This window comes from Sebastes umbrosus, chromosome 24, assembly GCF_015220745.1.
Source record: "Sebastes umbrosus isolate fSebUmb1 chromosome 24, fSebUmb1.pri, whole genome shotgun sequence".
Lineage (NCBI taxonomy): Eukaryota > Metazoa > Chordata > Actinopteri > Perciformes > Sebastidae > Sebastes > Sebastes umbrosus.
Window position 1 is genome coordinate 3,772,967 of NC_051292.1, and position 23,614 is coordinate 3,796,580.

Consider the following 23,614-nt stretch of genomic DNA (forward strand, 5'->3'; position numbering starts at 1 on the left):
GAAAAATTTCAGAATTTCTGTGATTAAAGTCATAAATTTCTGAGAAAAAAACTCAGATATTCTCTAAAATTAAGGTGGTAGAATTATGAAGAAAAAAACTCACAAATGTTCATGACAAAATTCAGAATTTCCGTGATTAAAGTCGTACATTTATGAGAAAGAAACGCACAAATTTACGAGAAAAAACTCAGAATTTCCGTGATTAAAGTAAATTTATGAAAAAAAAAACTAGGATAATCTCTCAAATTGTAAAAAAAAAAAAAAAAAAAAGTTTTTATCGTAAATTTGTGAGGTTATTTTTCTCATAATTTTACCACTTTAATTATCTCAGAATAAGAATATCTAAGTTTTTTTCTCGTAAATTTACTACTTTTCTCAGAATATAACGCCCTACCCCGGCTCTGTATTTTATTTTATTTTATTTTATTTGTTTTTTACCTAGAACAGCTCTAATACGCCTAATATAAGCCGTCACAAAGATTATTTGATGAGACATACAAAAGTAAACTCAAAGTGAATTTAGTGCAAACGGCTAACGTTAGTCAACGGCTTTAACAAACATAACATTAGCTAACTGATGCTAAAATGTCAAACTTTAGAGCGAGTGAAGCCGGTAAGATATTAAATAACTATAATTAAACATGCTTATTGACCATAAATACATATAATTATGTATAAGTGTGTTTAACTGAGTTTATAAAAGGTGATTTAACTGAAAAAACTTAATGCTAATCTTAGCATAACTTTGTTAGCCAATTAGCATAAACTTAGCTAACTGTAGAGCTGTTTTGAAGCTTTAAACTTGCTATTAACTTGTTTTAACTGTAGCTATAACCTCATTAACTATGAGTAAGCTACATGTTTAACATCCTAACATGTTGTTATGTGTTCATGGACATTTAACTGACTTATTAGCTGCCAACAATGCTTTATAAATGTGACTACATTAACAATCAGCTGGTTTAATGAGCTTGTATTAACTGTTTCCTCAGGATCTCAGGAGAAACCTGGGTTCTCATTAACCAAGGCGGTGGAGGACGTCAGCCAGCACGGCTTCGCCCAGACCGAGGCCCTGAGAGACAACCAGAAGACCCTCATCTCCCTGCAGGTTCACCTTTAACCCTAGTTTAATTCACTATAGGCTCAAGATAACACTGCTTAAATCAAATCTGTCTTGAGCCGCAGAACATTTGATCATTGTGATGAAGGAAACACAGTTTATAGTTTAAGTATAGAGTATATAAGTCTAATGCAGTGAGGGACAAAGAGACAATGTACTACAGAGTATTAGGGCCACATTGAGGGAAAAACATCTGAGATTAGAGAATAAAGTCGTACTACTACAAGAAAAAGAGTTGTAAAATTACGATAATAAAGTCATAACTTTAAAAGAAAAAAATCCGTAATATTACGAGAATAAAGTTATAACTTAACGAGAAAAAAAGTCGTAATATTACGAGAATAAAGTCAGAACTTTACGAGAAAAGAAGAAAATAACACGTAAAATTACTACTTTATAATATTACGGCTTTTTTTTCTCGTAAACTTCTGATTTTATTCTCATAATATTATGACTTTTTTTTCTCATAAACCTAATACTTTATTCTGAAAATCTCGGATTTCTTTTTTTTCCTCTAATATGACTTTTTTCTCGTAAAGTTATAACTTTATTCTCGTAATATTACGACCTTTTTTCTCGTAAAGTTATGACTTTATTCTTGTTATATTATGACTTTATTCTCGTAATATTATGACTTTATTCTCGTAAAGTTATGACTTTATTCTTGTTATATTATGACTTTATTCTCGTAATATTATGACTTTATTCTCGTAATATTACAACTTTTTTCTCGTAAAGTTATGACTTTATTCTTGTTATATTATGACTTTATTCTCGTAATATTATGACTTTATTCTCGTAATATTACAACTTTTTTCTCGTAAAGTTATGACTTTATTCTTGTTATATTTTGACTTAATTTCTCGTAAAGTTATGACTTTATTCTCGTAATATTACGACTTTTTTTTCTCGTAAAGTTATGACTTTATACTGTAACTCTCAGATGTTTTTTCCCTCAATGTGGCCCTAATACTCTGTAGTACATTTGCTCTTTGGCCCTCACTGCATTAGACTTATATACTATATACTTAGACTATAAACTGTGTTACCTTCATCACAATGATCAAATGTTTTGCGGCTCCAAAGAGATTTTATTTTTTTCTTTTGCCTAAAATGTCTCTTTTGATAGTAAAGGTTGCTGACCCCTGCTCTAATAGATACATAATAGAATTAATAACTACAAATATGCTCGTTTTATTAGCCGATATTGTGGTGTCACTGGTGATGTTTTTGGGAAATAGACACTGATTTGGACATCTCGATTTGCCTCCTTCTCCAGGCAACTCTCTCAGAGGTTGAGGAGAAAGGTGAGGTGGCGGAGCAGGAGCTGAGATCTAAAGTGAGGGAGTTCCTGATGCTGGAGGGCGAGATGGAGCACCTGGAGCGGCAGGCCAAAGTCCTGCATGATCGCTGTACATCCATCGGCAAGGAAAACACAGAGCTACAGATTGGTATAATCGATGAGGAGGAGAACGCTCGCATGGCACTGGCAAACTTCAACACATATAGAAATAAGATGGAGTGTCACAGAGCTGCTGTGTTGCATGCGGCGAGCCAGACGGAGGCCCACAAAGAGCTGGAGGAGAAGAGGATGCTGGTCCGGATGCTGACACAGAAGAAAGAGGAGCTGAGGGAAGATTTGGGGAATCCAAATGGAAACACAGTGCAGATGGCAAAGGTGGAGAAACAATGAATGTTGTGAATTTAAAAAACTTTACATATAATTATTAATTTAACATCCTTTTTTCTTTTCTTGCAGAGTGAGCGTAACGCTCTGAAGATTGAGTTCTCTGTGATGAAGGAGACTGTAGCGAAGAAGAGAGAGCAACTACAAAAACAGTTTGCAACTCATACCCAGATAAAGAAAGACATAGAGGTGAATTTATTGACTAAGGCTACAACTAATGATTATTTCTATCATCAATATTGACAAGATAGTCCAACAGTCCAAAACCCAAAGATATTGTATGTTTTCCATCACAGAAGAGTACTAAAAAAAGCATTTGCGAACCTGGAATTAGTGAATTTTTCCCATTTTTGTACAGAAAACTACGACCAAAGCAGACAATATAGCATTTCAAACTACGGATACTGCCAATAAAATGCTCACTTTGTTAATTTCTCCATAAAAATACTTGAAATTCAGACTTGATCAATGTCCCATAATGCAATTCGAAATGTAAATAAACAGAAATACACCATATTATACATATATATATACAGTTGTACAAGTGTTAATACACAGATATGTCTTAATAATAATAATAACAACAAATAGGTACGGCAACTTTGTCATACTAATGAAGAAATCCTCTTTTATATCCCCAATATTTGCAATTACATAAATAAAAAGTACATAAATGCAACACCAGATGGCTGACTTACACATCTGATTTTGAAGTACAAAAGCATGAATAAAGAGATCCCGACTTAAGCCCAAAATCATAATATGAGTTCCTGTTTTATCCCAAATAAAAACTCATCAAACTGATTTTTTTGTTTGTGTGTTTCCACTCCGTCAGATCCAGAACAGGCGCTATGAAGCCATCGTCAAACGGCTCCACTGCCAACTGAGCCGGGCCCAGGCTGCACACAGGTAAAATACATAAATGCAAAGTGATGATACTACTTATATTCATACAACAAGTGCATATGTTTTATTTAGGGATGCGCATTTCAATGGATGTTTTGCACAGATTATAACAACAACAAAACCAAAATATTTTGTTCTTTTTAATACATTTAAAATCTCTCTTTACTGCCTTTTCATTTGTAATTTAACAGGATACGTTCCACATATTAAACGCTGCCAAACTGTGTGTGCTTCACTCAGGCAAATGTCTGAAGACGTCTACCACATGGAGAGAGAGCTAGCCGAGCTCAAAGGGCAGCTGGAGTCATCTCAGGACTCAGCGGTCAGTGGTCATTAAACTGGATAAACATGGTTTTATAGAGGATTGGTTTGTTATCAGATTGAATGTAAGCATGCAGTTACTAGAAGTGAACAGCTGGGGGCAGCAGTGTCAACTAAATGTCTCACTATCTGTCTCACTTCATCACAAAACCCTCACTTTGTAGTTTGATATAACATAACCATTATGTGTTCCTTTAAATGCACACGTTTTATCAGAGAGAAACCAGTAGAAGTATTAAATTATTCGTCTGTTATCACGTTATTTGACTTCCTTTAACAACAGGACAGCATGCACTCTCCTGCTGTTGTTCTGGGACTAAATCGGGGGCAACATCAGGCGTGCGTGGGATGGGATTTTAGGTCGACAGTTAATCGGTTTGTCCAGTCAGTGTACCGCACAACAGAAGCCAAGTGTCTAACTCTTAACTGTCTATGTGGTGCTGTTGTTTTGGTACACGCTGTTCCCGCGTCCGCTTCACTGGGTCGCGTGATGGGCCGCGAGGTGACAGTCCCACTGCCGGGCTAACAAGGGCGTGACTGTGCCACTTCAGCCAGAACTCAATAACTACTTAATTAATGAAACTGCCTTTTCAGAAAACTGCTGCAATGTTCACATAGAACTGAGAATGAGGGTACACTGCAGATTGTTGTTACCTATCATCTGCAGTTATTAGTCAACCACTAAATAACAAAATGACCTATTTCGAGACAAATGCACGCAACTATTTGACATTTAAAAACACTTATTCCATGAAATGTTTGTGGAAAACTAGTAACCTATAGTACCTACAGCTTTAATATACAACCAGGGAGTCTGGTTGAATGTGTGGGAGGTGAAGGACTAAAATTTAGGAGTGTTTTCATTACCCACTCAACCACAAATTGTAGTTTAGTGGGCCATTTCCTTAAAGGTGCGCTTGGGGAGGCGATCCAGCCAGTCTGGCTGCCGGCTTTACCGCAGTCCTGCTCTGTCTGGCTGACCTTATTAGCATGTTCTCAACCTGACAGCCCCCTCCAAACCGTCCAAACACAACATATTACACACATCAATTTATGGGCAAACGTGCAGCGAACATCCTCTTAGAAAGGACAGTCCAGTATATATATATATATATAGAAACACCCTGCAATGTCATTGGCAGAGGAAATTTACGTCTCCCCCTCTGAACGTTCACATTGTACAGTACAAGCACGTGCCCCTCCGAACAGCGTGACCTTTAAAAATACACGAGACATTTCTTTTTTAACCTTGATTCCCTCTCGTCAAATGAACTCATAATGTGGACAAAATGCTGTTAAATGCGACCACACACGCATCGTCAAGCGCTCTGTGTTGCTCTTATTAAACAAGGGGAGTTCCTTCGTATGGAAGTCTTTAAATAAATGAGCTATTTAAGCCGAGCTAATTAGGGAATGAATTAACACCGTCCCTCTACCACTTGCTGGTTTTGTTTATTTGGCTGTGACACATTTGTCTACTCCACTTTGGCATCAACCGTCACTTCAAAACACACTTGGCTGCTGAAATAGAAAGCATAGAGGGGGAGTTTGGGGATTTACAAACAAAATAAACTGATATGATGATATAAAAGACATAAAACAGTCAACTTTAATGAGGTTTATCATCCTTAAAGGCCTTTTTACAACTCCAAGACAATAAAAACTGTGGATCTGTGTTCTTTGACCATTCACATGATAGCAATCTATTGTTAAAGATTGTCGTTTATTAATTTAAAACTGGTCTTCCTCCCTACAAGAAACATCTCTTTCACCTTGAGTTCACCTTTTGATAAACGAGTACGCCAGCAAAACATGCTTGGCACGCTTCACATCGACTGATGAGCTCATTTATTGCTCTGTGCAACATTATCATCTTGAGTAGATGCAGTGCACCGTTTATTCATTTTGCCTCTCGCAACTACATCGGGTCCATAAAGTAGTCCATAAGAAGTCTAAATTCTCTGATTTCAGCTTCTTAAATGTGAATACTTTCTGGTTTCTTTACTCCTCTATGACAGTATGCTGAATATATTTGAGTTGTGGACAAAACAAGACATTTGAGGACGTCATCACAAGCTTTTCATCAACATTTTCTGACCAAATAACGAATCAATTAATCCAGAAAATAATCAACAGATTAATCGGTAATAGTTGCAGCCCTAGTGAGGAGAGAATATCTATCAATTACAACAACTCAGTACAGTTAAAGTCACTAATTAATGTAATTAGATGAGTTAACATGGTAACCGGAAATGTTTGATGTTAAATAAAACATATAAAGTTAATTAAAAAGCAACATTTAGACGGATTAGGTGCAAAAAAGTACAAACCAATGACCAAATCTACTGAACATTTTTAAAGTAAAAGCGTTTCTGTAAATATTTTCACAAATTCAGCTTGAAATTACAGAAATCTGTCCACCAATCCACCCTGAATCCTGCGTCCTTTTGCATTTTCAACATGCACTTATACCAAAAATACAGCTGCAGTGGCGACACATTTGTCAAACAAGAACAAATCTTCTTAAATATAACATTTGCAAACAAAGAGTCTTCTGTCCCAGGACATCATCGAGAATGATAATTGCAATCATACAATAGCAGAAAGCATCGTTTCTTCCATCTGTATGAATGTTTGCATAAAACTCCTGCAGCTGTCTGTGCTGTTGGTGTCTTGCTGTAAATCTTAAGCTTGTTATATAGGAGCAGAATGACAACCTGTAATTTCATATTCTGGTCTCGGCCGCATTTTGTTTTACACCGTCTCAGCTCTGCTACCTCCATTAAGGTTGCACTCCATTTCGTGCATGATTTAGTCTGACTGGCACATTTATGGTCGCTTGCACCTCCTCTGGCTCGCTGCCCGTGTACTGTACGTTACGTGGAGTGGATGAGGAATCGTTGTGTTCATGCCTCGAGTGTTGGGCTGTGTGTAATAAATTCCTGAACTCTTACTACTGTAGGTTTGAGGTGTATTTACTGCAGAGTTTGGCAGAGAACGGCCAACATAGCGGCGGAGTGCTGATGCGCCGTGGGAGTGTGTTTATTTTGCAGGTTGTGTGGGTGTGTGAGAGAGAATGATCTAAACTGCATGACAGTCTCCAAAATGTGTGCATGTTTTCATGTGCAGCTGTTAGTGTTTTAGTGGTTTTATCTCACCTGCAGGTGCAGGTGCAGGTGCATGCTGGGACGTTATCTCTGACTTCTGTGGCAGCCATTAAGGGCGCTTTCAGAAGCCAACATTTAGTCTGTTATAAACTCTGGTGTGGTTTGTTGGGTAGCTGTGAATGCACTAAACGTGCTCTGGTGCGGATCAAAATAATCGGTCGGTCTCGGACCGCTTCCAGGCGAACCAAAACATAGGCTGCCTCGATGGCATTTGTTGATGGACCAGCCCGTTCTCATTCCCAGGGCGTCAAATAACAATGCTTTGTCACGGCCGTCAGCATTTGATCATGATTAATCGCTTATTTTTTTATGTTCAAAATGAACCTTAAAGGGAGATTTATCAAGTATTTAATACTCTTATCAACATGGGAGTGGACAAATATGCTGCTTTATGAAAATGTATGTATATATCTATTATTGGAAATCAATTAACAACACAAAACAATGACAGATATTGTCCAGAAACCCTCACAGGTACTGCATTTAGCATACAAAATATGCTCAAATCATAACATGGCAAACTGCAGCCCAACAGGCAACAACAGCTGTCAGTGTGTCAGTGTGCTGACTTGACTATGACTTGCCCCCAAAACTGCATGTGATGATCATAAAGTGGGCATGTCTGTAAAGGGGAGACTCGTGGGTACCCAGAAACCCATTTTCATTCACATATCAGGTCAGAGGTCAAGGGACCCCTTTGAAAATGGCCATGACAGTTTTTCTTCGCCAAAATTTAGCGCAATTTAGGAGTGTAATTTAACCTCCTTCAGGACAGGCTAGTATGACATGTTTGGTACCGATGGATTCGGTAGGTTTTAGTTTTATATGATACCAGTATCTTCACTTTAAAACTGAGCCCGCTATGACCTAAAAACACAACTTTCCAGCTTATTGACTAATCCTTTTAGCTCTGCTTCCAGCCCTTATGAAACCAGACACCTTGCTTGTATCTTTTAGTCATTAACAACTGACTCCCACCCAGCAGCTGGTGAGCGGTGGGTGGCACTTCACCTCAACTGACTCATGTTTATGCACACAATCAGCTGAGCTGTTGTGTGCATAAACACACTGAGTAAAGTTTTCCTATAGCAGTTACACCCCAGAGATAAAAGGTGAGGTGATGAGCTGTCAGAGAAGAAGAAATACACCCCGAATGACCTTCCTCTCCGTGTCGCAGCAGTCAGGATGTGTTTGCTCTTGATTTTAGAAAGATGCGGCGGCTGATCTTATCCCAGAGAAACCGATATTTCAAAGCTACCGGTAATTGTTTTCCGGCGACTTTGAGAAGCTTATAAACACCCTCAGGCAAACAGCTTCACCTCCAGAGACCTGACAGACTTTATTTACCTTCTTTTGTTTGTGCAAGTAATGACTGTCTCTGTAAAGTCATCCAGATACCTCATCAGAGCCTCGCAAAGCTGACTCATGAAACAGGTCTGTGTGTGTGAGGAGGGATATCCCTCAGAAGACACTGCTGGCCTCTAATTGCTCCCATTGGTTCTTGTTAGACTAAACAACACCAGCACGCCAGTTTACCCACAAAACCTGCTGACTTCCACACCAACTTTAAACATCCGGCCTGGTTTTCACGTTGCTTTAATCTCCTCCGATATTCCCACCGATGTTCACTCAAATACAACCCGTGATTTTTGCATGACCTTGCAATACCTGTTGTGAAATCAGGCATTTCAGGTCAGGACAATCCTAAAACAAGCCGGCGGAATCCTGTAGGGACTGGAAATACATTAATAATTGTCAACATGTGAGTCATTGATGACTAAAATCGTCCACTGGGTTCGTCACAGGTTGAGAGCTGTGCCCTTTTAACTGTACACACAGAAACCTGCAGGTAAAAGGTGTTCAGAGCTATTAAAGGGTGCGGTTAGGTATCATACTGAGGAATGTTTTGATTTGCACGGGCACGAAATGATCCACAGTGTGACCTTGGGAATGTGGGATGAGATAACTCAAAGGAGCGTGACTTGAGGTTGAGGTTTCAGGAAATAACCAAGGCCAAAAATAGATGTGATAAACAAAACCTCTAATCTCTACACACACGCACTCACACTCCCGTATCGGAGCCCCACCTTGCTGCTACCTGAGCAACGCAAACAAACACTTTAACGTCCTGGTATCCACGGCACATTATCATTTATCTAAATGCATGTCAGGACACATTCAGAAAGCCTTTGTCCTAAATCCAGTTTACATCATATAATACACGTGAGCGGCTGTTGTTTGCCTCCACATATAGAAGAACTGTGACATACAGTGAGACTCAACTGAATCACGAGTCCACTTGCACACCCTGCAGTATATATATATATATATAAACAGTATCTGTATATGATATATCTGGTCCCTCTGCCAAATGTACATCTGTAGGCGTGCAGAGTCAGTGCTTCTCACCCACCCACCCAGCAGTGAGTCACTTCAGTAAAAGCTGCTCAGCATTTTACCACTTTTAATCCTCCAGCACTAATCGTGGTGATGGAGGAAGTATTCGCAGCTTTTACTTAAGTAAAAGTAGCAATACTACAACTTAAAATACTCAAGAACATGTAAGTGTGACCTTCAAACTGTAGTATAAAGGTACAAGTACTCACTATGGAAGCAAAATTTGCTCTTGTCGGTGTTATATTATTATTAATCATACTCTTGATATTGATTTGGCGACACTTTAATAGGCTACTCTATAAAAAAGTAAGCACAACTACAAGCCAAGTATACTTTTCTGTATACTTGGAAGTATAATCCAAGTAATTCGCAAGTCATTTAGCGTGCAATAAGAACGGCGTTCTTGCTTTTGACATGTAAATGTAAATATGCTACGCTCAGAACAACCCAAATTGTTGTTGAGTTATTTTATGTTCGTTTTCCGTACTTCTGTTGTACATAATTTACGTACATATTTTAAGCCCAACCATGACGTTTTTCCTCAACCTAACTAAGTGGTTTTGTTGCCTAAACCTACGTTACCATCGTGTTGTTGCGTGGCGTAAAAATGACACGCAAAAAAGGCTAAAATGCGCTCTAATGACACACAGTGTCCTTGTAATGTCATGCTATTCATTCGCCTTTTAAATGCCCAAGTAAAGTACAAGTACCTCAGAATTCCCACCACTGATAGTCTCCTACAGTAGCTTTTGTATTTTGTTAAGGCTTCAAATTATGCAGAGCCACTTCTCACTTGGTATGTATGTGTGATGAGCAAGTAAACACATTAGCAAGATGATTAGTATCAGTTCTTCTGGTAAAAGGTGTTAATCCGTTTGTGCATGTTCAGTATGCTGCAGCAGTGTTTGCATTAGACTCCTGACTCGTTAGATGTGTCCTATAGTGAAGTGAACATCTTTGTCTCTTTGATTATTGTGTATAATATAAAGGAAAGCCCACGATGTACGTACAACAACATAGTCCACAATACAGCGGCTAATCTTCCTCGTTTGTAATCTGACGTGTACACAGTGATCCAGATTAAAAAACAGATCCAATATGCCTCCAACATGTCCTAAATTTGACGTAAATGCAAAGTCAGACATCCCTTATCATTTTATAGCAGCCCTACTTATAAATAGCGTTGTAAATAAACAGTGTAATCTAGGACGCTGGATGCTTTACATGCCAGATGCAGGACTGGTAAAGGCTCTGGCCTCCTCTGAAGCTGCAGCACCAGAGATGAGGAGCTAGAAAGTAGGGCAGTTAAGGGGAGCAGCAGGGAGTCCCGGGTCGAGCATTACGTCATAAGAACAAGTGCGAGCAGGAGGAGTGGGCTTGCATCGGCTTGTTTCCTCTCTAATTGTAGACAGAACAGTGAGACAGTAAATTATGAATGGTGTGAAGGAAGTGAAACTGAAGCATCTCCCCCCTCTCTCCTACCCCTCAGTGTCTTTTTTTCTCTCCCATCCAGAGATGGAAAAGCTGTGCACTGTCCCGTACATACTGTTCCCCCTCACACAGGCACACAGAAACCACAGCTGCGGTTTTATCACTCGGCAGTTTTTTTCACACATCGCCAATGAAAAAAAACACGAGCAACATCCTCCCCCTTCACTCCGCCCTGTTCTGTTCCTAAAATGTTCTTATATGACGGAGAACAAATAGACGATAATCACACCTCAGCTGACGACACGCTGATCTATAAGACGCTTTTTATTCTTCAGTTGGTGATTTTAGAGTCTTTTCAAGCACACCTGAATTTCATCTAGCGATCCCAGCTGACATTAGTGTCTTTAAGAGGATGTAGCGGACTCCGCTCTAAATCTAGAGTGAAGATACTAGTATCATATGAAACTAGAAAACCTAAGGAATCCATCGGTATCAACCATGTCATGTTATCTTGTCGGGAAGGAGAGTAAATAACGCTCCACATTTAGGCTAAATTATGGCGAAGGAAAACTTGCAAGGCGATGATATCTGACCTCAAGACATAAAGACATTTCCACCATAACTTAATGCAGAAAATGCAGAAATTGGTGCATAAAAATTCACCAGAATGCAGTAAATGAAGTGTTTGACGCAGGGGAGTTTGTGTTTAGCGCTAATTAGCAGATGTTAGCATGCTGAGCTAAGAAGGGGAACATATTAAACATTATATCCCTAAGATCTTATTGCGATTTTAAACATTTTGCAATAAGATATATTGTGAATTATAAAAAAAATTATAATTTTTTCAACTGCAAATTGTGCAGTTTGTCAACATCTGTTTTATCTAATAAGATACAGTTTTCACTCTGTTCATCTCAGAGTTTTCATTCTCGTATCTTGAGGTCAAAGGTCAAGGTCACCCCTTTGAAAATGACAATGCCAGTTTTTCCTCGCCAAAATTTAGCGCAACTTTGAAGCGTTATTTAACGTTCTTCCCGACAAGCTAACAAGACATGGTTGGTATTCAGTTTCAGTATTGCAATGTGAAAATCAGCTGCACATAATGTTAAAATGCTTGACTTTATCTCCCACACACCTCCTTCTCTGGAGAAATGTAGGTTAAATATATGACATTTACAACGTCCCTCTGGCTGCAAAACTAATGACGAAAGAATAAAGCCGTAAAGACTCTTTATGGCTGTACTTCTCCAGACTGAGATAAACACATCATGCAAACAAGCCCAGCAGCCTTTCTCAACTCCTGCTTGTGAAGAGGCTGCTTGTTTACCTCTCGGTACTGTAACCCAGGTGTGTGTGGGTGTTTAGACGCCTATATTTGCCTTTTTTCCTGCTGGTGTTTTTTTTTAAAAGAGAGCGTCAGCGGCCGGAGTGGCTGCAGGTCAAAGAAACCATTTGGTTTGCATGAAAAGACCAAAACCATTGACATTAAAAGGACATTTTAGCTTTGAAACAGTCTCATTTTTGTTGTTATTTCACAATGCTGAGGTGTCAGTCACCTACAGAGAGAGACTAATCCTTCAAAACATGTCGTATTACAAGCTTTGTCGTAAGCCGTGACAGCAGCTAGTGTCCCTGACACTTTGTATTGTGAAAAAGACAAACGACATACAGCTACAAAACAGACAATACAGAGCAGGTAAAAGCCTGAAAATACAGTTTTTTTTTGGTTTAAAGCACTTCAGTATTTTACACATTGTGCCCACGCTGTGCTGTATCGTGACTGCAGCTGAAACACTGACCCCTCCTCTGCTTTTGTTTGCTCTCAAAGCCTCCACTATGCTTCTTTGTCTACATTTATCAGTCTGTGAGTCGCACTAAGCTTCAATTCCCACATTTCTAAAGTTACAAATACAGCATTAGTGTCGGTGATGGATGGAGGAGAGGAATAAGATCTTGTTCAGGAGCATTTTTGAACACAGAGAGGAGATGTGAATTAGTCTGGAAGCTGAGCGTGCTTTTAAATCGTTGACAGTGTGACAATTCAACAATGTGTTAATGATGAGAAACTATTTGAGCGCTGTTGTAAGCGAGCACAGATGTATTATCTCACGGTGTTAAAGCTCTGGAGGTATAATTAAGTATAATTTAGTGCTAATAAATCTAAACGTTCAGTTTCTTTGTTGTAGGGCTGCAACTAATGATTATTTTCTCGATTAATTAATTAGTTGTTGGTCTATAAAATATCAGAAAATGGTGAAAAATGTGCATCAGTGTTTCCTAAAGCCCAAGATGACGTCCTCAAATGTCTCGTTTTGTCCAAATATATTCAGTTTACTGTCATAGAGGAGCAAAGAAACCATAAAATATTCACATTTAAGAAGCTGGAATCAGAGGAAAGGCAAACCCAGCAGCGACTGTAGGTTTATTTAATATGCAGTGGTCTTACATTTAGTGTTTTGTGAACATATTACAATCATACCAAATTCTCAGCCTGTAAATACACATTTCCTTGAAAGTAAAGTAGTAAATTTTCACTGAATATTGTCTCTATTTTCTTTTAATTTGCACCAAATTATAGAGGGTTTTTTTCAGGAAATTTCTTGTAAATGATCTTAACTACACACCTGTGAAGTAAAGCCTATGTGTTGCTCTAAAAAGGTGAAGAATTAAGGATGTTTTTCCACATATTTTGATCTTATAACAGTCATTTTAAATGCAAACTGCCAGTTTATAACAAATATTAAACCTTTATCTGTTTTATGTCCAGAGGGCAAAACATAAGAAACATATTCCCTCCCAAACTGGAGACATGTAGTCATAAACAACATCATGTATTTTAATAATAACACACCCCAAATATCATTATATGCATGCCACATCCCGTATCTGCTGCAGGCGTTTTAACGCTCATATTTGCAGCACCTGTTCGGTTCGATGAGGACACAGTGTACAAATATCAAAAACAATGCAATGAATGGAAACGTCTGTCTTTCAGTGCACATGTGCATATGGAGCGGGGCGGATACATGCTGATGCATGTGTGTGTGTGTGTGTGTGTGCGACTCAACTGTATTCTATACACTATGTACTAGAACACCCTGTACTTCCCAAAGCCTAAAAAACCTCTCTGCTAAAGAGAGGAGGGGTGCTGGTGGTGGTGGTGGTGGTGGTGGGCTCTGCTACGAGGAGCTGCCAACAGTGGGGTTGGCCTACATATCAACTCAGCATATATCCACTATATCTTTGTGTCAATCTAGAGTGATTATTTAACAAAACAAGACGATAAATGTCTCAAGTTTTTGCCTCTTGTTCTGGTTTTCTTCTTCTTTCTTGGTGGAAAACATCAGTGGCTGCATGAATAGATAATATATCATCGTAAATATAGGCTGCATTAGTCTAGTAGTGAAATAAAGAGAAGAAGAGGAAAGAGAGTAAACAAGGAGGAGTTGCAGTCAGTGAAGGATAAACAAACGTTTTCATCTTTTTGACTTTACACAGTGAAAATGTAAAGGCTTGGTGGCAGATTTAATCATGCACAAACATCCATAAAGGTTTTATGTGTATGTTCAGGCCGTTCGTATGAATGGCACGATAATGCACGAGGCATTTAGTGTGCAATAAGAATCTTTCTTTTTAGCGTGTCATTTGTACGCCATACTGACTGTAATGTAAACGCATCCGCGTAAATATGCTACACTCAGAGCTAGTGATGTAGAATAAGAAGCGAGAAAGGCCGCTTATCGCGGACGGGAGGGTCCAACAAATACAGGACTTTGAACCAGGAGACCGGTGTTTTTGTAATTTACGTCTGTGACGTGTTTTTAGTACTTATGTTAAGTTGTTTCCGTACGTATTTTACTTAGTTTACGTATTTATTTTAAGCCCAATCATGATGTTTTTCCTAAACCTAACTAAGTGCTATTTGCACGCCTTCCTGTCAGAACAGTCTCAACAGTAAAGGGTCTGTGTGAGGTTGTGTTTGTCCACACTCAGGTACGATTGCTGTGTTCAGATCTGCCCAAACTAATTGTACCAAAAGGAGAAAACTAACCGATTCAGCCAGACTAAACAACGCAGGGTTGGAAGAAAATTATGGCTGGGCGATATGGTCAAAATCTTCTATCCTGATATAAGTCATTTCATATCTCGATAACGACATATATCACGATATAGCATGTTTTCTGGTACAGTTTCAAATGAATGCATCTAACTTATATTCAACATGTCAATTGCAGGGGATGATAAAGAGTCTAATATTGATTACATTCACTTGCATACAATCATATTGCATAAAACTATATATTGCATGATCTCATGTGCCAGATGCTGCCGTGATACAGCAGATGGTCGCCGTGTATCAATAGAAATATTAGCCTTGAACGTCTCCCTCAGATCGCATGTTTCTCTCTACACTCCTCTGTGTGTTTTTCTCTTTCTTGCCTCGGCCTGCATTTTCTTCCTGCTGATGTTGCTCCACGTGTCGCTGTCTGCTGCCTGGAGCCGGACTGGAAACGTGAGGAGAACCGCGGATTTAAGGAGGGAAGGATTTAAAGGAACATGTTGAATTTTTGTTTCGGGAAGGGAGAGATTGTCTTAACAGGGAAGTTAGAGCGCAGACACCCGACTGTGTCATGTGTGACAGTAAATAATTAAAATAAGAGTGTGATGAATGGAAGGTGGAGCACCATAGCATATTGATATCCATGTTCTCATTATTTATATAGAGCCATGACAGATCTGACGGATTAATTCTGACTTTATATTTGGGGAAATATGTCATACGGTAGCTCCGAGTTTACAAGTTTTCAAAAATATGACGTTTTTTGTGATATTTTGTGGGGGTTGTCTGCTCATTTCACGTTCACATGACACTAAAATGCAGAAAAATCGTACACTGTATTGTGTATTATTATATGTATTATTAAGAAAATCCATAATCGTTCACTATATTTGAGGCAACGTCCATATTTGTCACATCGCAACAATACCAAGACTATCGTGTAGCCGACTTCCTACGTCAAAAGTAGATATGGAAGCAATAAAAAAGCAGAGGTTGCACGTCTTCCTTTCGCCCTTTTAAAAAAGATAATGGAAGTGGAAACGAGAGCGAGGTGAGAAGTGAAGGACGGCGTGAGGAAGAATGAGACGGCGGCTGATTTCTCTTCCCGTCTCAAAATATAGGAAGCAAACAGGAAGCAGAGCGGTGATAGAAGCTGACCTCAGACTGTTTATGTTTGCGCGTGTGGTTGAACACGATGTACCAGACGTATACGAGGACACGGAGGATGCACAGAAATAGAGTTACACTGAAAATGAATGAAGACGTATTAGAGAGTCTTCTGAAGAGCAGAATTACTCCCCAAGTAAAGGAAGCTTTGTTGTGTCTGGAAGCGTCCGAGTGTCTCGCTGAGGTGAACAAATATCCTTTTGGGGAAAGTCAAGATTGGTTTAGCTTTGCTGTGTCAAATTATCTGCACACCCACTGTCCACCTCCCTGCAAACAAAGAGTGGGATTTGTGAGCTTTTTCTTGCAGATGTGTCAGTTCAGACAAGCAGACGTCAGCCAGATGACGCTTATTTGCACAAAGCTTCCAGTATCCGGGCTGATCTAGGGTCAGGGCTGCATGGCTTTTGGTGCACACCTGCTCAAACACACTGGCCGTGCATAAAAAGGAAAAAGTCTGGATTTCTAGCACACAACATTAGGGCTGTCAACGTTAATGCGACATTAATTGACAGTTGTAAACTGCTGCATACAGTATGTGTGTAAAGCTTCACAGACGTGGACAGATAATTGCTTCGCCACTGTGGCATCGATAGTAATTGATTTCCATCCTCACACAGACCAACATCAACTGTTTGGTGAGGTGAAGTGGAGGCCGCCTGCTCTCTGCAGACAATGTGCTGATCGGCAACAATCAGAGGGCGAGCGTGCGGCTGTCACAATGCCAGCGTGAGCATTAAACACGTCCTTCCTCCTCCTCCACATCAGCACTCGCAGTTCAGACGGGAGGAAAGAGAAGTCACGACCTTGTGCGACACAGTAACGTGACCTAAAACCACAGCGGCGATCTCAAAAATAGCTGACCTGATTGAGAAAGCTGATGATCTGTCAGGTCAAACCGATCCAGTGTTGTGTTTTTATCAGGGCTGTCAATCAATTCAAATAGTTAACTGTGATTAATTGCATGATTGTCCAGAGTTAATCGCAAATTAATCTAATTAGTACTTAGTTTACATACTTATTTTAAGCTCAACCATGACGGTTTCCCTTACCCTAACTAAGTGGTTTTCTTGCCTAAACCTAACTGCGGACGTTAAGAAAAATGACACAGAAAAAACAGGCATACAAATGACACGCAAAAACGCTAAAATGCATACTCATGACCAGGTTGCAGCTCCATTGGCAGCTTTTTTTTACTTATTACAAGCAAAAAACACCTTGTATTCAATGTTTTTTAACTTATTTTTTAAGTAGCTTTTTTCCAGTATTCATAAACTGAATATAAAGGAGATAAAGGGTTTGGTTTTGTGGCGTAATTGGGATGCCGTGGTCAAAATATAGTTTAAATATGTGTCACTTTGATACTGGAGTTACTGAGTCTCTTTAACTTTTATTATATGTCTGCAGAATATTTCATTTCAGTGGCTAAAGCTCTGTTCAAAAAACTATAAACAAAGCAGACGTGTTATTCTCCAGCTTCACTGTATGGCCCATAAAAGTCCTTCAAGCGTCCTTCTAATAAACCGGAGCAGTCGGAGCCATAAACAACCTGATTAAGAGCAAAGCTCTTTAAGTCAACACAACACTGTCGTCTCTCCCGCTGTGTCACTTCAACAATGGAGTAATAATGACTGTCTGGATGCACAGACACACAAATTCACTACATGCATGTCTGTCAGCCAAAACAAACAAAGAATGCAAATCATTTACTGCCGTCTGTGTAGTTTACTTTCCTCCTCATCATTCTGTAACACATGTCACCATTAATTAGATATTTTCTTCTTCCAGGCTAACAAAGACTCCCTACATTTACGTCAGCAGTAGATTCAGGAATAAACCTCCCTCTCGCGTGACATTTAATAATCTCAACTCGGCCCGTGCATGCTCATTGTAATGTATTCATTACAAATCGTCTTGCAGATACTGAACACGCAGCAGGAATTCAACACCGCTAAACAAACGACGACACAGACGTTTAGAGAACCAGTCAAACCAGAAGTTCATGATAAAGAAACACTTGAGACAGAAAAGAAAATCACCTTCCTGTTTTGACAACTCATCAGAGGTGGAAGAAGTATTCACATCTTGTACTTCAGTACTAATACTACAGTGTAGAAATACCTTGTTACAAGTAAAAGTCCTGCATTCAAACTTAAGTAAAAGTACAAAAATATCAGTGTCAAAATATACTTAAAGTACCAAAAATAAAAGTACTCATAATGCAGAATGTATATTATATAATTGTACTATAATTATTGATGCATTAATGTGTTCATCACTTTAATGTTGCAGCTGGTAAAGATAGAGATCATTTTAATTATTTTTTCTGATATTTTATTGATATTTTTGGGGATATTTTAATTATGTTTTTAGGATATTTTACTGATATTATTTTGAATATTTTACACATTTTTGTCTGACACTTTGCTAATATTTTTGGGATATTTTACTAATATTTTTGGATATTTTTCTTATATTTTACTGATATAATTTTGGATATTTTACAAATATATCTCTGATAATTTATTAATATTTTTCTGATATTTTACTAATATTTGTGTGCTATTTTACAAATATTTTTGGGATATTTTACTAATACTTTTGTTGGACATTTTACTAATATTTTGGGAATATTTTATTGATTTAATTTTTTTATATTTTATTAAACACTTTAATGTTGCAGCTGGTAACGTGGAGCTCATTTTAATTATTAAACTGCTGCTTAATTTACCCCGGGGATCAATAAAGTTTCATCTTAATCTAATATTACAACATCATTTATTGGTTGATTATATTTTGTATTATTAATCTGCAAATTAACTAAAATTATCTATTAAATGTAGTGGAGTAAAAAATACAATATTCCCTCTGAGATGTGGTGGAGTAGAAGTAGAAAGTGAGTAAATGTACTTAGTTACTTTCCACCTCTGTAACTCACACAGGGAGTGAGAGAAGGTGCTGAGGGGAGGAAAAGTGGAGGATAAGAGAGGGCCGTAATCCCCCATAATCCCCCTCTGTCCCCAGTGGGGCGCCAGCGTCGCCCTCCGCGCTTCTGTCTGGTTTGTTTTCATATTTCAGAGGGCTCTCTCTCTCTCGACGGCGGCGAGGGCACGTGCCTCTGATAAATGTGACTTTGGATGGAGGACAAACGAGGACAGCGGCACGCTGCAGACCTGTTGCTGCACGCTGACCCTGAGCTTCCCACCAAATCCCCATGAAAAAAATCAGTGCTGCGTGGGCGTGTGGTTGGTTAACATGCTGCCTTAGTGATAGACACATTTACAGTCCTGTTTTTATGGACATTTTCCTCGTTTGATTTGATAAATAATTAATTTTATCTGCACAGACAGAGAGGAAGGGGGAGGGCCAGCATGAAGACAAATATTTTCATACAATATGTGTTTATTTTAGTACAATATGGAGCGCAGTTTGGGCACAAATAGTGTATTTATGTTGAGTTTATGATCAAATGATACATCTTGACTGAAAATATGAAGTCCTGATATGTTTAATTATGCATTAAGCATCAAGCAAAACTGTTTTATCTGTCCTTTAATGCTTCAAGGTCCTTGTTTGTGCAGATGTTGTAGTTTGTGAATGAAAAACGTGAGAAAAATCTCATTCTAGATTCAATATTTTTGGTACCAATGTTCAATAACAGACAGGATGAGAGGAGGAAATCCACTGTTGAAATGTGAGGATGAGGAGATATGAGAAGAAAAGATAGCGTGACTTTTTATACTTTGTTTCTGCACAACTTTCTCTCTGATCTCTCAGCTCAATCTGCACTCTTTTAGAGCATCATGCATTTTTAATTTCTTACTAAATAAAGTAAAATCACATGTAACATGCTGCCACAGCTCACTTTGCAGATGGGAGTCATTGAGTCTGAGCGTCTGTCCCAATGCTAAATCACGCAAAGTTATCTACGCTGATGACATCTGCCCTCGCAACCCAAGCACCGGATTTTGGTGCTCACTGAAGACCTTACAAAACTGGATCAATACTACGCAAACCTGTCGCCTAAAACCACCTCCGAAACGTAAAGGCTGCCAAAGAACTAAACATCCAATTGAGCGGACTTAAGCTGGAGCTTGAAGTCGTCGTGGTTTTCACACTACATGACTGACCGGAGAATGGAGGTCACACACCACGAGATCTTTCACCAGGAGGAATCCCAGATGAGGTCTCCAAACTATGTTTCGTCACAAAAACAAGAAGAAAGAAATACGAGGCAAATGACGTGATACTATACGCGAGACACATTGCTGATGTTGTCGTTGGTTTCCAGCGGTTTTTACACTCTTTTTTTACTATTTATTCCTTAAGGTGCAACAACAACTTTGCTCCACGATGCTCCAAAAGGTCAAAGACTACCCCCAACTACCAATCCACACAGACATCTACAACCCAGTCTACTTGGGAAAAACAAACAAATACCTGGTGTCAGACCAATTTCACAAGGAGACAGTGGTATCAACACATTCAGGACTGGTTGCCCTCTCCTAAAAGGAGGATTAGTCGGCCTCCATACAGCAGACCAGGAGGCAACTGCTTGGCTCAAGGTCTTTGCATTCATTAGATCAAATAAATATTGTGTTAAAGAGCGGTGCTAGATTGACGTGACCTGTACTGACTTGTACTGCAGCAAGTTCATGTCAACTTTCTGGGAAATTTCAAAAGAAAATGTAGGAAATCCCTCAGTTAGGCAGCTTGAAGAAACATTTCTATGACTTACATCATGTGGCGTAGTAGAGCTGGTAATATCCATACACGTTTCGAGGGTTTCTACTATTAGCATCACATGATTCACCCTTCGTCTGTATTTTATGTTTTAACTGGATGTTCAGATGTGACGCAGCAGCTGACTTGAGTTGAAGTTGATTGAGTGCACATGTGTGAGTCTGTGTGACAGAAAAGCAGACTCCACAGGCCACCTATTTGTGGATTGATTGATTAAATGTGTGTCTCAATAAAACAGAACATCAGATTAATAATATGTCACAATCCCTGTTCCAGTTAAAAGAGAAGACGTGATCACACACCAGTCAATGACTTCAAGACTCCTGATTACAAGACAACAAGTTGTGTCGGCTGTTGGCTTTAGCTATAAAGTCAGGTTTTATCCTCAGTATATTTGGGATTTTGCAACAATGAGTGTGCTATTAACAGGTTTTCTTTCTGTGTGTACAAACATGAGGCGTATTTCTGATGCCCCGAGACGCTGGACAGGCTAATCCCCTCGTATAGTAGCGTCCGCGGGGGGCCCACATGAGGTGGGACAGTCTGGACGCTCCGGGTTTAACCAGCAGGCCACCTGCTTTCTCAGCAGAGAGGAGCAGCACAGAGGGAGGTTTAGTTCAGGGGGGGAGAGGATTTTTTGGGGCATGTTTGGAAAAAATAGAGCTTGTATGCATATCAGTTTATGTGCATACTTGTCAATAAGAACTGTATAAGCCTACATACACTACGAGGAGCATGTAATGCACATAATGTAAATAATTGCCTTCTATATTTGTGCCCCCAATCAGCAGCAGCGTCACAAATAGACGAGGTTAATCCATGTGTGATCCCTCGGCATGTATTTATTATACCATTATATTTTACTCAGGTTTTTTTTTATATTTTACTACTATTTCGGGGGGATATTTTACTGATATTACTTGGGATACTTTAAAAATTTTTGTCTGACACTTTGCTAATATTTTGGGATATTTTACTGATATTATTTGGGATATTTTACGAATGTATGTCTGATAATTTATTAGTATTTTTTGATATTTTACTGGTATTTTTGGATATTTTACATAAATATTTTTAGATATTTTACTGATATTATTTTGGATATTTTATACATTTTGCTAATATTTTTGGGATATTTCACTCATATTTTTTGGATATTTAAAAAAAAATTGTCTGAGCATTTATTAATATTTTTTCTGATATTTTAGTAATATTTTTAGGATACTTTATAAATACCTTTTAGATATTTTAATGATATTATTTTGGATATTTTAGAAATTTTGTCCGACACTTAGCTGATATTTTTTTACTAATATTTTTGGGATATTTTACTGATATTATTTTGGATATTTTACTAATATTTTTGGGATACTTTACTAATTTAATTGGGATATTTTACTGATATTATTGTGGATATTTTACTAATATTTGTGGGATATTCTACTGATATTATTTTGGATATTTTACTAATATTTTTGGGGATATTTTACTGAGGTCAGGGGGTGTAAAGAGGATGTTTTGGGGTTGACTTTGGGGCAGTATGTCTGGAAACAGTAGAGGTTGTATGCATATCAGTTCATACTTGTCAATAAAACCTGTGTAAGCCTACATATATACCAGCAGGCCCTAAGCATGTAATGCACATAATGTAAATATTGCCTTCTATATTTGTGTCTCCAATCAGCAGCAGCGTCGTAAATAGACGAGGTTAATCCTGTCCGAGTACATCCTGTCCCTGCCGCGGCGGCGTGCTTGAAGAAAACACCTTTTGTCAATGAAACAGGATTTGCGAAAGTGCCATCTGGACAGGAGCTCCATCTCCACGCTGCGTCTGATCCACCGAGCCAGCCGGTCAGCTGGTCCGAGGTCACGGATCAGACTGACCTGAGGAGGAAGAGGAGGCACGTCGACGCCCTCCAAATAGATATATTAATTAGATTTTGTCCCACGTCACCCAAAAACTGAAGCTCTTGTTTCATATTTATCATACCAGAGGTGTAAAAAAACACAAAGCTTTTCATTAAAATTAATTAATATCCCATTCAGCAGTTTGTTTTCATTAAGAAACACTAAAGAAGATCTTGTTTTGATGCCTGAATCTAGAGGAAATTGAGCTCTCTGCTGCTGTGCTTCCTAGAAAACGATGCTAATAATATCACAGAGAGCTGCTGTACCTCAAGGTCAGAATGTGACCTTGAAAATAATAGTCTTGGTGTAAAATGTGCACGTTAATTATCGCTGACTCGAATCAGTTTGGTTCATTTTGCACGTTAGATTTGCAGAAGAAATTAATCAAAATGACTAGGATAAATATTTACACCCCTATTTTATAGTGCACTTAGAAGGATAATACATTATAGTACATTAAAACTGGTTTAAATATAATTTTAAGGCATTGGAAAATAGCTAAAGCTCCAATAGAGGTGGCATCCTGTGATTAAAATGTGGTTTGGAATATATAACAATGTAATTAATATAAAAAGTGCCTGTGTTGACGTATGTGTTCCTTTTAGTTAGTTTTCTTTTAGTTCCTACACCATGTTTTGTAACATCTGTAATGTCTTCTGCTGCTGCATCCCCTTGTATGAACACATTATTACATATTAAGTGGAATATGA

At 38.6% G+C, this 23,614-nt stretch overlaps 1 protein-coding gene across 4 annotated transcripts; it reads left to right on the forward strand.

Annotated features, from left to right (window-relative positions):
• Positions 1 to 479: 479 nt before the first annotated feature.
• Positions 480 to 23,037, forward strand: LOC119483560 (coiled-coil domain-containing protein 122-like). 4 transcript variants are annotated; one of them, XR_005205724.1, is made up of 7 exons: positions 480 to 613; positions 993 to 1,108; positions 2,400 to 2,798; positions 2,880 to 2,996; positions 3,643 to 3,716; positions 3,905 to 4,035; positions 22,681 to 23,037. XR_005205724.1 is itself a non-coding variant. In XM_037761790.1 (7 exons), exons 1-7 carry the CDS (start codon positions 586 to 588, stop codon positions 22,696 to 22,698), a joined length of 834 nt encoding a protein of 277 aa, XP_037617718.1. In that variant the 5' UTR covers positions 480 to 585; the 3' UTR covers positions 22,699 to 23,037. The 4 variants fall into 4 exon arrangements, 2 of the variants coding, with proteins under 2 accessions (XP_037617718.1, XP_037617719.1); XR_005205723.1 differs by having other exon boundaries at positions 22,684 to 23,037; XM_037761790.1 differs by having other exon boundaries at positions 3,954 to 4,035.
• Positions 23,038 to 23,614: the final 577 nt, after the last annotated feature.

Coding starts and splice junctions, on each gene's coding strand:
- LOC119483560 (XM_037761790.1), top strand. CDS start 586: ATGTCAAACTTTAGAGCGAGTGAAGCCG. Junction 614..992: donor CTTTAGAGCGAGTGAAGCCG/GTAAGATATTAA, acceptor CTGTTTCCTCAG/GATCTCAGGAGAAACCTGGG. Junction 1,109..2,399: donor AGACCCTCATCTCCCTGCAG/GTTCACCTTTAA, acceptor CTCCTTCTCCAG/GCAACTCTCTCAGAGGTTGA.